At 40.4% G+C, this 15,545-nt stretch overlaps 2 protein-coding genes across 2 annotated transcripts; both read right to left on the reverse strand.

Moving 5' to 3' along the window:
* Positions 1–1,193: 1,193 nt before the first annotated feature.
* On the reverse strand, positions 1,194–2,019 carry LOC134191135 (uncharacterized). Its single transcript, XM_062659717.1, has one exon. It carries the CDS (start codon positions 1,992–1,994, stop codon positions 1,362–1,364), a length of 633 nt encoding a protein of 210 aa, XP_062515701.1. The 5' UTR covers positions 1,995–2,019; the 3' UTR covers positions 1,194–1,361.
* LOC134196762 (uncharacterized) lies at positions 2,017–4,216 on the reverse strand. The gene is made up of 2 exons (XM_062665983.1): positions 2,115–4,216; positions 2,017–2,046 (listed from the first exon to the last, which is right to left on the reverse strand). Exons 1-2 carry the CDS (start codon positions 4,209–4,211, stop codon positions 2,017–2,019), a joined length of 2,127 nt encoding a protein of 708 aa, XP_062521967.1. The 5' UTR covers positions 4,212–4,216.
* Between the last annotated feature and the right edge of the window lie 11,329 nt (positions 4,217–15,545).

A 15,545-nucleotide genomic window follows, 5' to 3' on the forward strand; every position in this document is an offset into this window, starting at 1 on the left:
CTACCTTGTCGACTTGGAGGTTTGAACTTGACTAATCCAACTCACACGTCCGATGTTGAGTTCAAGTCTTCCTGTCGTATCACAGCACCATAAGCAGCTCTCATAATACAACAAGAACAGCGCTACAATGTGGCTGTCGAAGCTGTTCAAAAAGAAAAATCTGCCACAAAATTTGAAAAACGGGCTTTTCAGAAACAAGCTTTAGTAGAAATTGAATCTAATTGCCCAGCATCTATGGAACGATGCGTTGAACTTGCCTCTGAAAAGGGTGCATCAAATTGGCTATCCGTTTTACCGGTTGAAGAACATGGTTTTCATTTGAGCAAAGGAGATTTTTGTGATGCTTTATGCATGCGCTATGGTTGGGTGTTACCAAATCTACCTTCAAAATGTGCCTGTGGATCTGCTTTCAACGTTGACCATGCAATGGTATGTTCTAAAGGTGGCTTTCAGACGCTAAGGCACAATGAATTAGGGATATAACTGCCGATCTTTTGACTGAAGTGTGTCGTGATGTAGCGATAGAACCGATGTTACAACCTCTGACTGGAGCAAAGTTTCAGAAGAAAATAGCGAACATGTCTGACGAGGCTAGACTTGATCTTTCAGCGAGAGGAGTCTGGACAAAAGGAGACTGTGCATTCTTTGATGTAAGGGTATTTTACGCAAACGCGCGCTCCAATAGTCAAGGCTTTTTGAGATCAGTATTCAACATCCATGAATGTGGAAAAAAACGTGAATATGCGCAGCGAGTACTGGAAGTGGAACATGCCAGCTTCACTCCGTTGATTTTTCCTCTACCGGTGGCACGGGCTCTGAAACTTCCACCTTCTACAAACATCTTGCCAGTTTAATTGCCAACAAAACTGAAAAGAAATATAGTTCAGTGATGGAACTTCTGAGATGTCGGATCAGCTTTTCTCTAATAAGATCTTCTGTTTTGTGCATTCGCGGAAGTAGATCAGCCAAGCACAGGCCTCTAAAATGTTATGACATGGATTTAATCAACAGTGAGGCTTGCCTCACTAAATAGATTGTGACGTTGACTTAAGTGGGTTTGTTTAATTGAATGGATTGATATAGTGTTGTGTTGAGTGCTGTTGTAGTGGCTTTTGTAGTATAGGCATGACCGGTGGATGCTTTTGCTGAGTATACTACTACTACTACTACTACTACAACTGTATGTAAAACTACTACTACTACTACTGAGAAGATATGGTGTATTTGAAACAATAGCAGACTACGTATACACAAACGGCAACCTACAGCGAATGGCAATAAACTATTACTACTACTAAACAATTACTGTCATATACAATAGTACAACTTTTACTACTACTATGTCATGTACAGTAAAGTCACTAAGCTGAGGAGGCCAGGTGCCCCTCAGACGTAGCCAGGAGAATATTGTTTTCCGGCCTGACGTAGCGTTTGCACCTGCTGCCCCTGATGCACATTATGGAAGCTCTTAGGAGTGCGAACCCGAGTCGACATCTTAGCCAGTTGATCACGCTACCGTATGGAGTGTCCTTTTTCTCAGATATCATTGAGGCCAGCTTTTTGGTAAATGACGTTGTAAGCTTGCTCATGCCACCAGTGCAAGAAAGGATAATAGGTGTAAAGGAAGCATTTTCTACTTTTCTCAGTCTTTCTTCATATTTCCTTTTCTTCTCTTGTTCCTGTCTTCTATAGCATGATGCAACTTCAAAACATGTGTACGAGGTGGCATTGGGGTTAAACACCCGGACATCAAAATATGTCTTCTCAAATCTTCCTCCCCAAAAACCTCTTGCCGAAATGTCTAATCTTGCATCATCATCTCGACTGCTTGAACGTAAAGAGAACGTCTCTCCACTTAGTGATTGCAACGTGGGCTCCGTTTCCACATCATGACAGACATCAGACAACAGATGAGAAAACATATCTCGGATTTCATTATGGCGTATAGTTGGAAAGCCTCCCGTGGGGCAGGACATAGCATGCTCCACTGACATTTTTCCACCGCAAGGGCAAGATTCACTCATATGAGGGGGAACCCATCCATATCTGAGGCATAGAGCATCTCTGAATGCAGACTTATGTAATGAGAAGCCGTGATCCTCCAATGGCAGTACTGTGAGCCAGTTTGATGCCCCCTTTTCATTTGCTAACTCGAACATTCTTTTATGTTGGTGTGAGAGGTTATCTCGAACATTATCAGCAAGAGTTTTGATTTCTAGTCCTTTGTGCTTGCGAATTTGCTTTTTGAGAGAATCCTGTTGATCTGGGGCATCTCCTAGAGTGATCTCCTGATTCAAAATGAAGTCAACAAGCGGTGCAGTCATCTTTCGAGAGTTTAAGTATTCAGAAGACAATGAAGTTGGATCTGTGATTCCCAGACCACCAAGTCTGGCTGGTAAGGAGAAGAGTTTTCTTTCCAGTTCTCCAGGGGCCGAACGACTAGTTATAGCAGGAATCAGTTGAGATTGTATTGATGATTCTAAAAGCCCAGCAAAAGTTTTGAAATTCTGATTTGTTCTCGCAGTAAAAATCCACCTGCCCAGAAGACCGTGACTTAATGCGGAATGAGCTGCTTGTGGCTGACTTTGGGCAATGGAAGCCAATTTGTCAATCTGACGTGTCCAGTCTAAGATTGCATCACTGAGATAGCCGTTACAGAAGTTTTCAGTTCCCAGTGCAGCTCCTAAATACTTTCGACCTTCAGAGGTGATGTTCACAGCCGTTTTTGAGAACACACGTTTGGCTTCTTCAAGGCAATTCGGTTTGACGATCAACCAGGATTTCTTGGCATTTGGAAAGTATCCAAATTTTTCTCCATGTATGGAGAGTTTCTCCCACCATTGTTTGACTGCTTGTATCTTTCCTCCGGCTGCAGCATCATCGGCATACCAGACTTGGGTGCTGCCTTCTGTTTGTACTTTTTTCAGCAGAGGTACTGTGGCCAAGGCGTACATTGCCATCGCGAGAGGATCTCCCTGTGTGGTTCCCTCACGCGACAACAAGACTTCCCCACCAACGAATAGGGGTGAAGGCTGTTGATATGTGTTGAGCAATACGGTATGAATTGCTGGACAAGTGCTTGAGATGTTCTTTAGAGCCAATTGACGGTTCAAGCTATTAAAGGCATTTGTTGCATCTACAAGTAGTATGGCTTCCGTATTGTCATCTTCAAACAATGACTGCATGGCATGTATTGCAGCCTCACACCCAGCAATCTGTCCTGCACAAAGCTGCAAGGTTCCGGTTGCCGAGAGCACGTCAGACTTGACCACAGAAAGAACCGCCTTTCCAATAATTCTTCTAACTGTCTCACACACACCAATTGGTCTCACCCCAGGATTTTTGTTCAGAGGTACAAGACGACAAGCCACTAGAGCTGAGATACCGTCAGGATCTACTATCTCTGTTGAAATTCGACGAGCAACAGCAGCTAGAGCATTACAGAGATCTTTGGAGGAAGTGTGAAATCCCGTACACAGGCGTTTCCATTGAGTCGAGTCAAGGCCAGAAGGACCAGCTGCACCAGAACATCGCATTGCTGTATTCCTGATCAGTTGTCCATCAAGAGAATCAAACAAGACAGGATGGACTGGAGAAGCGTTCTCTTTAGAATTCACAACATAGTCAGGATCGAGGGAAGAAGCATTTGGATGTTTTTCTTTGAGTACATCTCTCACGGTTTTTTGACTTGAATTTGTCAGGTAGTCATCCAGGTGTAAAAGACCATTAGCACCTTCATCAGACAGTAAACGCATAGCAGCATTCACATTTCCTTTCTTCAAATGACCAGCGAAAACGTGAGGAAGATCGTCGATTTTGGTTGCCTTGTTAGAAGACCTACTATAAGTTAGATGTTGTTGGATCGTCTTGGCTTCATACAACAGAGCCTTGATATCACCCGCCTTCCAGGCTTCTAAGCGACGGGTCAGACAAGAGACATGATCAGGACCTCTGGACCGCTTGTGTGGCTTCTGTAGCAGAAGATGGGGCATCACCATAGCAGCAGTCAATGAGACACACTCAAGAGCAGATGCATTTGCATACGCATGAAACAATCTGGCAAGTTCGGAGGCGAACATTTTACCAGTAGAACCGTATGGTACTTGAAATAAATTCCTTCTCCAATGAACAACTTCTTGGTAAGCCTGTTCTATTTGACTCATCACTTCAACACCATTCAGTGAACCCCAACTGAAATTTGGTGATGCCATCACTCTGTAAGGAAGGCGTTCATGTAACTCTAGGGAAGGAGAAGCTGTTTGATTTAAGTCATGAATGTCTTCATCTTCCTGGGTGTTACTACTACTACTACTACTACTACTACTACTACTGAGAGAACTGGTGTATTTGAACAATCAAACGGCATCTGCTAACACACTACTACTACTACTACTTGAATAAACTACTACTACTAATAATAATAAAATCTCTACTACTTTTTTCAAAATACTACTACTGTATGTAAAAGCTTCCTCTATAGCAACAAGTTTCTAGGTTGTAACAACTTTGAGATAAACAGTCTTCTATAATCTACTTTCTGCTGCTTCCAGCAGAATGTTGAAGTCCCTTGAGGTTCTGTGAAGCTTGGACCTGCATCCTCGCAAACACATCACGCAGGCCCGAAGGAGTGCAAATGACAGTCGACATCTCAGCCAGTTGATAGTTGTGCTGTACTCGGTGTGGTGCTTTTCCGATAAAAGTGAGGCTAGTCTTTTCAAAAAAATAGACGTCAGTTTACTGCATCCTCCAGTGCATGCTAAAATGATTGGCGTGAACGATGAAAGCTCCACGTTATTAATTCGTTCCTCGTATCGCCTTTTCTTCTCTTGTTCCTGCCGTTTATACTACTACTACTACTACTACTACTACTACTATCACGCAAACGCTGTTAAAACTTGGTTGATAGTAAAGCAGAACAAATTGGAAGATGCCTGCTCTGCATTTGCTGATACGGCAGTACAAATCACAACATCAGGTAAACGACATCTAGGTGCTGCTTTAGGGCACCCTTCGTTTGTTCGTGAATACGTTGACAGTAAAGTCAATGAGTGGGTTCGTCAAGTGGAAAAACTATCAACCATTGCTGTAACTCATCCTCATGTCGCATACTCAGCTTTTACTCAAGGTTTGGCCCATCGCTGGTCCTATCTCTTGAGAACTGTTCCATCTATATCTGAAATGCTCAAGCCGTTAGAAGAAGTCATCCACCAACGATTTTTGCCTAGACTGACTGGTCAACCAGTGTGCGGTGCAGACATAAGAGACCTCTTGTCATTACCTTGCAATCTCGGTGGGTTGAACATTTCTGATCCGTCGAAGACTGCTGAATCACTATTTGCAGCTTCCGAGCACATCACTGCGCCTTTGGCTGCTCTTATTGTCGAACAAGAGAACGCCATCACAGTGTCTCCATTGGAAACAAAAAGAAGAAAATCTGAGATCAAGGCCAAGACACAAGCTTTCCACAATGAGACCTTGGAGAAGTTGCAAACAAATGCATCACCGCAAATAAAAGGGAGCTTGGAAGTCCTATCCGAAAAGGGAGTATCGAGCTGGCTTACCGTGCAGCCTATTGAAGAGTATGGTTTCCATCTTGCCAAGAACGATTTTCGTGATGCTCTGTGCTTAAGATATGGCTGGCCTTTATCAGATTTGCCCTCGAAATGTGAATGCGGCCTCAGTTTTAACGTCGACCATGTCATGATATGCCAGAAAGGCGGCTTTCCCACGCTAAGGCACAACGAGATCCGGAACATCACAGCTGATCTTCTAAGGGAGGTTTCTACAGATGTTACAATCGAACCTGTACTTCGTCCCTTGGATGGAGAACAGTTTGCGCATCGCACTGCCATCACAGATGATAACGCTGGGTCGACATTTCTGCTAGAGGAGTGTGGAGGCATGGAGAACGGGCATTTTTTGATGTGAGGGTTTTCTACCCAAACGCTGCTTCCAACCGCAAACACTCTTCACTCAAATCCGCCTATGTGAGTCACGAGAATGAGAAGAAACGCGCTTACGGTGAGAGAATTCGGGAAGTTGAGCATGGGTCTTTCACTCCATTAGTGTTTACGTCATACGGAAGCACAGGCCCAGAGGCAACAACCTTCTATAAGCAAGTGGCAAGTCTGCATGCAGCCAAGTCAGGAGAGCAGTACAGTAGAATTATGCAATTAATTCGCTGTAGATTGAGTTTTGCCCTACTTCGCTCGAGTATACTGTGTATCCGTGGAACAAGATCCTCTACGTATAGACCTATCAAAGTGGACCTGCTGGGACTCATTGAAAGTGAGGCCCACCTAGATGAGTAGGTGGTGACTATAGCTTGTGATAATAGTTAAGCATACAGTGTAATGACGTAAAGTAGTAACTGACTTTTAATTGTTTGTTTTGCTGCGTGCGTATATCTGTCACTTATAGTGTTGTATGTTATTACTACTACTACTACTACTACTACTACTACTACTACTACTGAGAGAACTGGTGTATTTGAACAATCAAACGGCATCTGCTAACACACTACTACTACTACTACTAATAATAATACTACTAGTACTGAGAGAACTGGTGTATTTGAACAATCAAACGGCATCTGCTAACACACTACTACTACTACTACTAATAATAATACTACTAGTACTGAGAGAACTGGTGTATTTGAACAATCAAACGGCATCTGCTAACACACTACTACATACTACTACTGTATGTAAAAGCTTCCTCTATAGCAACAAGTTTCTAGGTTGTAACAACTTTGAGATAAACAGTCTTCTATAATCTACTTTCTGCTGCTTCCAGCAGAATGTTGAAGTCCCTTGAGGTTCTGTGAAGCTTGGACCTGCATCCTCGCAAACACATCACGCAGGCCCGAAGGAGTGCAAATGACAGTCGACATCTCAGCCAGTTGATAGTTGTGCTGTACTCGGTGTGGTGCTTTTCCGATAAAAGTGAGGCTAGTCTTTTCAAAAAAATAGACGTCATACTACTACTACTACTACTACTACTACTACTACTACTACTACTGCTGCTGCTACTGAGCCGAATTCTTGAATCGTATCTTGTAACTATTCTGTGATGTACGTTTGGAAAACATTGCTTGGCAATTTGTAGACAAGGAAAGGCGCGTGTCACAAATCCATTGAGTTATGAGAGACGCAAGCCTCATGTGGGCAGTTGTGATTGGGAAAATTGAGAAAAGTTGCAGTAAGTCTGGAGAACTCGAGCGAGGACCGTGTAACATGTGGCATATTCATATTGTATACAAAGCACTTAGTATAAGTCTTGAATTAACCATAATTATACTCTAATAACTAATTATTATATCCTCCGTATTCACAAAGTCCCAATCCGAGTTACCTTCTTTAAGTACTATAACTCGACACGGTATAATGACTACTGTACATGTACGTTGCTGACTAATCAAACCTACCTTGCGGAATTAATACCTAAAAGAAACAGTAAGAGTGGATACAGCGCAGAAGGCTGTTTTACGAGTCGTTTTTTCGCCGTTGTCTTAGTTCATCAATAAGACTTTTATCTTTGTCTTCTTCTTCTATGTTGAAATGCTGTTGTAACTTTTAAACGTTTGATTATGGAACGCGGCCAATAGTTGCCATTTTCAACTATCTCTATTTAATATTCCAAAATATTTTTACACTGCATAATTAAGTTCATAGGACTCAACATCATTCCAACGAGTCTCTGTCCATCATGCATGGTTATCGGCCATTCCATTCTCAAATTTCGCACTTGAATTTTTAATTTCGGTTGGCGAATTTACTGAGGCTTGGTTTCTCCTTGCATTCTAGTTACGATATTTATACAGTGATGGCTTAAAAGCCATCGCTGACTGAAGTCAACACTACCAAACAACATCTAAGTCAGCAAATGTGTGACCAGTTTGGGCTCTCAAGAGCATTGCGTCGGTCTGGCTGCTTGAATGAAATATTTTACATCATCAGAAAAAGACCAAGAGACAGGTATTACACTTTTGACAGTGGAACAGACATCACAGTGCTCGACACATGGTTGGACACAACGTACAGCTAGATGTAGCGCTTGCTCACCTTTGGAGCTCAGAAATATCCCCTAGATCGGTCATGTACAACAGACAGAGCAACTGCCTCAAAGAGAACAGAAAGGAAGAAGATTAGTTAAGACTGCTGGAGAGACCTGCATGCATGAAGGTTTAACGGAGTATAGACTCGTCTGGTGCTATAAAATTTTAGCAGATAGATATAGCAGGGAGAAGAATTTGTAGCTACAACAGCTGTCAAAATTATCCAAACATAAGTTTGGAAAACCAAACAGATCTAAGCCACACAGGAATCTGTTTATTCGGTCAAACGCTTCATCTCCACAACGGTAGTTTTGACAACGATGAGTTACATTATATACAAGACGTCTTCATGGAAGTAGAAGTCAATTGTTGATCAAGTATATGAGAGCGTGACCCAATCACTTCGGCAGCACGACCACTGAGTGGAGTGTAAGCTTGAAACTGCCATGAAAATGTTACCAAAACGTATTTAATTAAAGGTCGCTAGATACATTGTATATGTCCTTAGACCGTCTATCAGAAATCTTTCAGAGTCCCATTAGAAGACGCAGAGCCAATACAATTGCATGGAGTGGGTACAGGACCTTCAATCATGCATGGAAGTCTGGCTGAGACAGGTGCGTCTCAAATTATTTACATAACGACCAGAAGGCAGTTTTTTCAAGCTTACCTAGTTTGCCAAAGTCGCACTTTGAGCATTTATGGCCAGCCTCGCATTTTGGTCCTAAAAAGAACATCAGATACATAAGCACAAACAGCACGCCGTTGTCGAAGGTCATTGTCAGGTGCATGTGTTAATCATTTGCTAATTGTCTTACCCTGAATGCACACCTTCTCGTTTGACAAGCAAGTCGCCTGCAGAGACCGTTACTATACAAAAAACAACTCTAAATCAGCCCAAATGAAAGGCGCTATTATGTCAGTTGTACAGTGTACCCGCAACTTTGATGGACTCTTAAAATATCTGTCCAGTGTTTTATCCAGTCGCGTGTCTCTTGCACTCCGCAGCTTGTTATCATACGTCAGTTCGTCTACGTCACGAAAGGGTCGTCTTCCTCTGTGTTACGATAAGACTGTTCGTCTGCAGCTTTCATTGCTTCAAGCATAGATGCGAGCTTATCCGTGGCAGGATAAAGCCCTTTCAACTCTCGTTGCATTGTTCTTCTCATCTCGTGCATGTTATTGTTAAGGTTCCAAAGCCGATAGAAAGAAACGGCAAACAATGCAGCGTAAGAGAAGAGGCATGACACCAGGAGAATCGCTTTTTTAGAAGTAGTTTCCTTCTTTGAACCGGTAGAGTGGCAAAGTGATAAATCAACTAACACATTCGCATAATTCGCATAATAAAGGCGCTAGAGTGGGAGTGGTTTCATGATCTGGCACTAAAGCAAATGCGGGTATATAGCAACCGTTGCCTTTTACAAACACTCAAACACACAAAGATGCACACACACACACACACACACACACACACACACACACACACACACACACACACACACACACACACACACACAGTTACACCAAAACCAAAAAGAAGTTAATTCTACATTTAGGTGTCCTAATGCGCACCGAATAATCGATTGGCCTGATAAGTGAATTCGCTCTTGCAGTATTGTATGATTAGCTTTAAAGCTGATTCACACTGACCAATTAACATAACATAGCGTAACATAAACCTACTTTACGTTATGCAAAGTCATTCATACTAGCCAATTTTGTTGTCTCAACTTACCGTATTGATTCTCGTAACGTAACGCATAATTTTGAGTTTGATTCAAATTTTTCCCGTTGACGTAAGCAATTGTTCAATCATGAAGCAGAGCGTGAGTGTCTCTCTTGATCATGCCCATTGCTGTTTTAAGATGAGCGACTTATTGACCTTGTACGCCAGTATCCGTGTTTTACGATGTGGTCTGTCATTCTCATTTTATTGATTAGGGCGTGGTATTTCCCTAGAGCCTGCCTGCACTTGAAACTATATGTAATCCAAATTTTCCTCTCTGATGGCTTTTCCTTTGTCTCCGAGAAATAGGAGGCATAAAGGAACGAAGTTTCCTCTGCTTAAATGTGACGAAAGTTTCCATGCGTGACGTCGTGGGATACAGAGCTTATCAATGTGAATGCTATCTAGTTGGCATGTTACGTTACGTCAATTTACGTGGGTCACTCTACGTTGACAAATCCGTTACATTACGTTACGCGCTCAGTGTAAAGCAGCCTTTAGTCTCTAACTAGAAGTAAGAATGGCACATGGTGAGTAAGGTCAGCTAATAATGATAAGTCATTGCATACAATATTATCAAACAACTACTTCGTGTAGTTAATCACATGCAAAGCCAAAATTATTAGCAGGTCGTTATTTTATTGTTACAGGAGAAGGGTTTAATGTAACATTATCTACTAGCTACGACCAAGGATGGAAGAACCATTAATTAAACATTTTTTTTGAAAAATTGCTAATTGCTGAGATTATCTGGAATAGAAAAAGGTGACCAGGTAAGTTAGCCATTTCTATAATTATCTTTAGTAAACGCCAAGCAAAGAAACGCTAACCAACTCCAACTTTCTAGATGAAGAACATAAACAGAATACCAAATTTGCACATTGAGATACGTTCATGTACTCTACAGGGCAGAGAAACTACCCAATCTCGTTCTTGCTGCGGTACATGCATAGATATATTAAACATAACGGTCAGTCTATTCCTGAAGATACAGAAAGTAGATAAACACTCAAAAATTCTGTGGCTTGCACAAAACCCATTTATCAAACATTCAATTTGGCAGCTAACTTTACGACAATAATTGTATGAAAATGACACAAAAATGAATGCTGAAACAGCAGAATCCGCAATTTTTAGGCATAAAACTGCGATAATTGATTTAGTAGTCCTGAAAATAGCATGCGATCGTATAGTGATACTGAAGATTCGAGTAAAAAAATGATAAAAGTTGTATGAAACACCGTCTAGTGTCAAGTGAGGAAAATGAAACATTCGTCTGGAATATGAGACTCGGATGGACTAGTTGCGTCTGCAGTCTACTTCTAAATGTGGCAAGGTCAGGAAGTGCGTTCCTCTCGAGAATTGCGATTTCTATTGATTGCAGTTAGAGTATTGATATAGTATATGATGATGCAAGAAATTTTCAAGTAATACAGAGCGGTAAGTCCTTAAGGATACGTACAATTAGTTAATGATCGGTAAGTAGATAATTATTGGAGGTTTTTACCGCATTTGCATGGTCGTTTTGTGAGAAGTAATGTAACCACTGAATAGCAAACTTTGTTAATGCCGCTTTTGTCCAACTGCTAGATTCTGGAAAGTTTTTGCTCAAACTATCCGTAATGACTGATCTAAACGTCAACTCACACGGATATCTACCGATATTGAATCCTTAATGCAAGTTCACATTCATTATCTCACCCTACAGGAAATCTGATTCCTTAGGTTTTCCGCTTACTGAAGTCATATAACATTGCATATTATTCCTGACTCCATTTCATCAACAGCCGTTCAAGAGGGAAGACTGTCAAATGCTGCTGATAATCATCATGTTTCGCACAGCACTGTTCTTGTCTCTGCTGCTGTTCTCATTCCTCGCAAACGTAACTTATTTCGTTAGAGCAAACGTTTCTGTTGCAGAAAAGATAGAAAAGAACGTGCCGTCATCGTGGACCCAGAAAGCATGCAGCATTTGCAGATGTGATTATGAAAACAAGACAGTCAACTGTAGTAACATTGACTTACACGACGGTCTCCCGTCTGCGTCGGATTTTCCAACCGAGCAAGTGAAAGTTTTGTAAGATCATCGAAATGTTATAATTTATAGAATCTCTTCTCGTGTGTAAATATGTTACAAAATTTGATTCAATGTATGTCCTTGTTATGCAGTTTGTTTCAAAACAGCAACGTGTCATTTGTTGATCCTAATTATTTTCTTAATTTTCCTTCTCTACAAGAAATGTAAAAAACTATAAATGATTTGTATTTTGTGCTTATACAAATGTAAAATGCTTGTACGATATTTCTAGAACAGGAAATAAAAACAAAGTGAACGAGTCCTTTTTTCTCCCATCTACTATACAAGTATTGTAAGTCTCAAAACTGTCATGATTGTTTTAGAAATGTCAGGGGGTGATTGATCTGACGGTCTTTGTTCAATGACTCTCAATCACCTACTGTCTACGGCAGTCCAAATCCAATATCTTAAATTGACACAAAAATTTTTTCTATTTTCTATTTTTAGTGATTTTAGTAACAATTATGTTACCAGCGCTTCTGCGTTTTTTCAACGACATCTCTACAACTTCACATTTCTAACTATATTGTATGCGATTATACAACAACTGCAACAACATCAAATATCGTTTAATGTGCTGATGTCTTTTTAGAAAACTTGACAGAAACTCAATTCAACGAATAGAAACCAGAGGCATCTCGGACTTTCCCAGCTTATCAAAACTGTGAGAATTTTCTATTTTGTTGAATTTGTCTAGTGCCTTATACGGAATTTTCAATACGGTTGCTACAGTGATCTTAGCGAAATGAGAGGAGGTCTTGTTCTCGATTATAAAGCAATCTCTAATCTTCCAGCATTAGCAAAACTGTACTGTCAAATAACGGTTTGAAAATTATTTGCTTTGATTAATATTTTATATATTGTAGGTCTTTTGCCAAAAATAACATGTCCCTTCAATCTCTTCAAAGATGTCATGACATTGCAAGCAGGAGTAGATCACTGTCGGTTTGTTTATCAAATTATTATTGCTTTTCAGCTGACACATGTTGTAGATTTATAATAGCAAGTTCAAACAACTTTGACGAACTGCCACAAGATTTTCTCACGTTATCATCAATTACAGAACTGTATATTTAAACTAAAAGTAGAAGTAGTATTGTGCTGCAATTACTAATATTTTGTAATGTGTTTGTACTAGGTCGTTTGCAGATTGTAATATTTCAAGACTTCATCGTAACGCATTTAGGAAACTGAAAGATTTGGCAACACTGTAATTTTACTGTCTAAAACGTAATAAAAAATTGCTGTGTGTAAAAATGTCTTTTGTAGAGATTTAAGTAAAAACAAGATACGATATCTTCCACCAGGAGTATTTGAGTACCTCACCACTTTAAATAAATTGTATGCTTAGAAGTGTAGAAAAGTCTATTTGCTCTAGAATGCTTTCGTTTCAGAAATCTAGGTTATAATCAGTTGACGAAATTTTCTGGCACCCCATTCAGACAAGGACAGCAAGTTTTGAGATTGTCAGATGTTATTTCAGTTTAAACGTTATACATCTATATATATATATACATTGTTAAATGTTATCTATTTACAACAGGCACCTACACAGTAATTCTTTGGTTGAAATAGACAAAGCCTTGTTTCAAAGAATAAAACATCTTGTAGTACTGTGAGTTAAAACTGTTATCTTTGAATAAGATTAAATCAATTTTAAGAACAACACGGCTAACTTAGGTTTGATTATTTACAGAGACGCCTCGGGAAATCAACTAAAAACCTTGCCTGCAACCATCAGTGAACAATGGTTATTACATGAAATGTAATTGCTAATATGACATTAAGTGCTTCTACACCAATATAACAAATAAATGTACTTTTTAAATTATTTTTACATTAATTTTTAATTTTATTTATTATTTTTTAGAATTCTTATGGAAAACAATTTTACAACTCTTAAGAAAAATGGATTTAAAGGACTGAAATTTCTCAATAATCTGTAAAGACAAATAGAAGAAATAGAAAGAGATCATCTTCTTACTGTGTTCGACCTTACAGAAACCTGATGAATAACAAAATTTCTACTTTGGAAGACGACGCTTTCCCGGCAATGCCTATCCATCATAGCAACATGTTTGTAAATATTAATACTTCAAGTATAAGTATGGCTCATTAGATTTGTAATTTGAAAACGGAAAAGTAAGCATGGGAATTGGAGACTCTATATCTAATCTTTGTGTATATACAGATATTTAGTTGGAAACCCAATTACTTCATTAAGAGACAATCTTTTTAAACCATTGATCACGTCTGTAACAAAAATGTAAGCGCTACCATATTTGTTCCATATAAATGGTATTTCATATTAAATTTCTTCATGTTCTATTCAGTTGGTTGGATTGCAGTCAACTCAAGGATCTGCCACATCTCCCCATCAACGTGTCGATGTAAATAGACATGTACAATGTTTGGTACTCAAGTAACATTTTGTATTGCAGTCAATGCGTCAAGACTGGAGGTGCTGTGACAACTCATGTTACGATAGGACGGAGCAAACCTTGGGAATACGGCAATTTTGGATTTGTCTGCGGCAACTTTTTAGAAGGAGTTAGCAACTGCACCCAATGTCGCTCGGGAAGCTACGCCTTTCTATATCTGACAGAGCACGGACGTGCGACCAAATGCAGAAATTGCCTGGCTGGTATTCACATTACAGAGAGAAGACAAACAAACGGGCACCTACCAACCAACACCCACGGCACACACGCAGTCACACACACACACACACACACACGCACACACACACACACACACACACACACACACACAAACACACACACACACACACACACACACACACAAACACACACACACACACACACACACAAAACACACACACACAAACACACACAAACACACACACACACACACACCCACACACACACACACGCACGCACGCACGCACACACACTTGGAGCGTTTTTATTCTCTTACTCTATAGACATCTTTACAAGAAATTGTAGCTTGTGCACTGTAACACTAGGAAAGTAGTAGCCAAAGCACGTTTCTTCTTCTTCTCTTTCCACTGACGATGCTCCAGTGTAGTCAAAACTAGCTTTGCATTGTTTGTAGCACGGTCTGGAAACGCGCTATGCTTCACTATGCCTAAGAGGCGGAGTGACTTAGTTACAGGCGAAACGATCGTGTTTCTAACCAATAGCATGCAAGTGGGTTAGCGTCAACCTATAGATTAGCCAAAGCCATTAGGTAAGCCCAATTAGTTAAAATGCGTCTGGAACTAAATCAATCAGACTCAAGCAACGTCAGAAATGCCGTGCGAAAGCAAAGCACCCATGCATTGATTTGAAAGCAATATGTAAGCTATTTCTAGTGTACTTTTATGACCCATCGAAGATCCAAACGTTTGACAAAGACGACGTACTGCATGATTCTTTCTGTATGGAGATGTAATGTATGTTTGTGTAGGCGGATTTTATCAAGATGAAGCAGGTAGCAAAAGCTGCAAAATATGTATGAACGGGACCTACGTTTCACCCAAGCACACTCCAGGTACAAGTCCTTTAGACTGCTCCGTTTGCCCAACAGGAACAAACACAACAGTGCCGGCAGGCCAGAGAGCTTGTCCGTGTCTCGTCGGCTATTACAGACTTCGGAGATTTGGTCCTTGTAAAGCATGCAACGCGACAAGCCTAGGACTCGCTTGCAACAACGACTACCTT

Source organism: Corticium candelabrum, chromosome 1 (assembly GCF_963422355.1).
Source record: "Corticium candelabrum chromosome 1, ooCorCand1.1, whole genome shotgun sequence".
NCBI lineage: Eukaryota > Metazoa > Porifera > Homoscleromorpha > Homosclerophorida > Plakinidae > Corticium > Corticium candelabrum.

Excerpts from the sequence above, each read along its gene's own strand:
- LOC134196762 (XM_062665983.1), bottom strand. The coding sequence starts at position 4,211 with ATGGCATCACCAAATTTCAGTTGGGGTTCACTGAATGGTGTTGAAGTG. Across the intron at positions 2,047-2,114 it reads GGGCATCAAACTGGCTCACA|ATATGGATGGGTTCCCCCTC; the intron begins GTACTGCCATTG and ends TCTATGCCTCAG.
- LOC134191135 (XM_062659717.1), bottom strand. The coding sequence starts at position 1,994 with ATGTCAGTGGAGCATGCTATGTCCTGCCCCACGGGAGGCTTTCCAACT.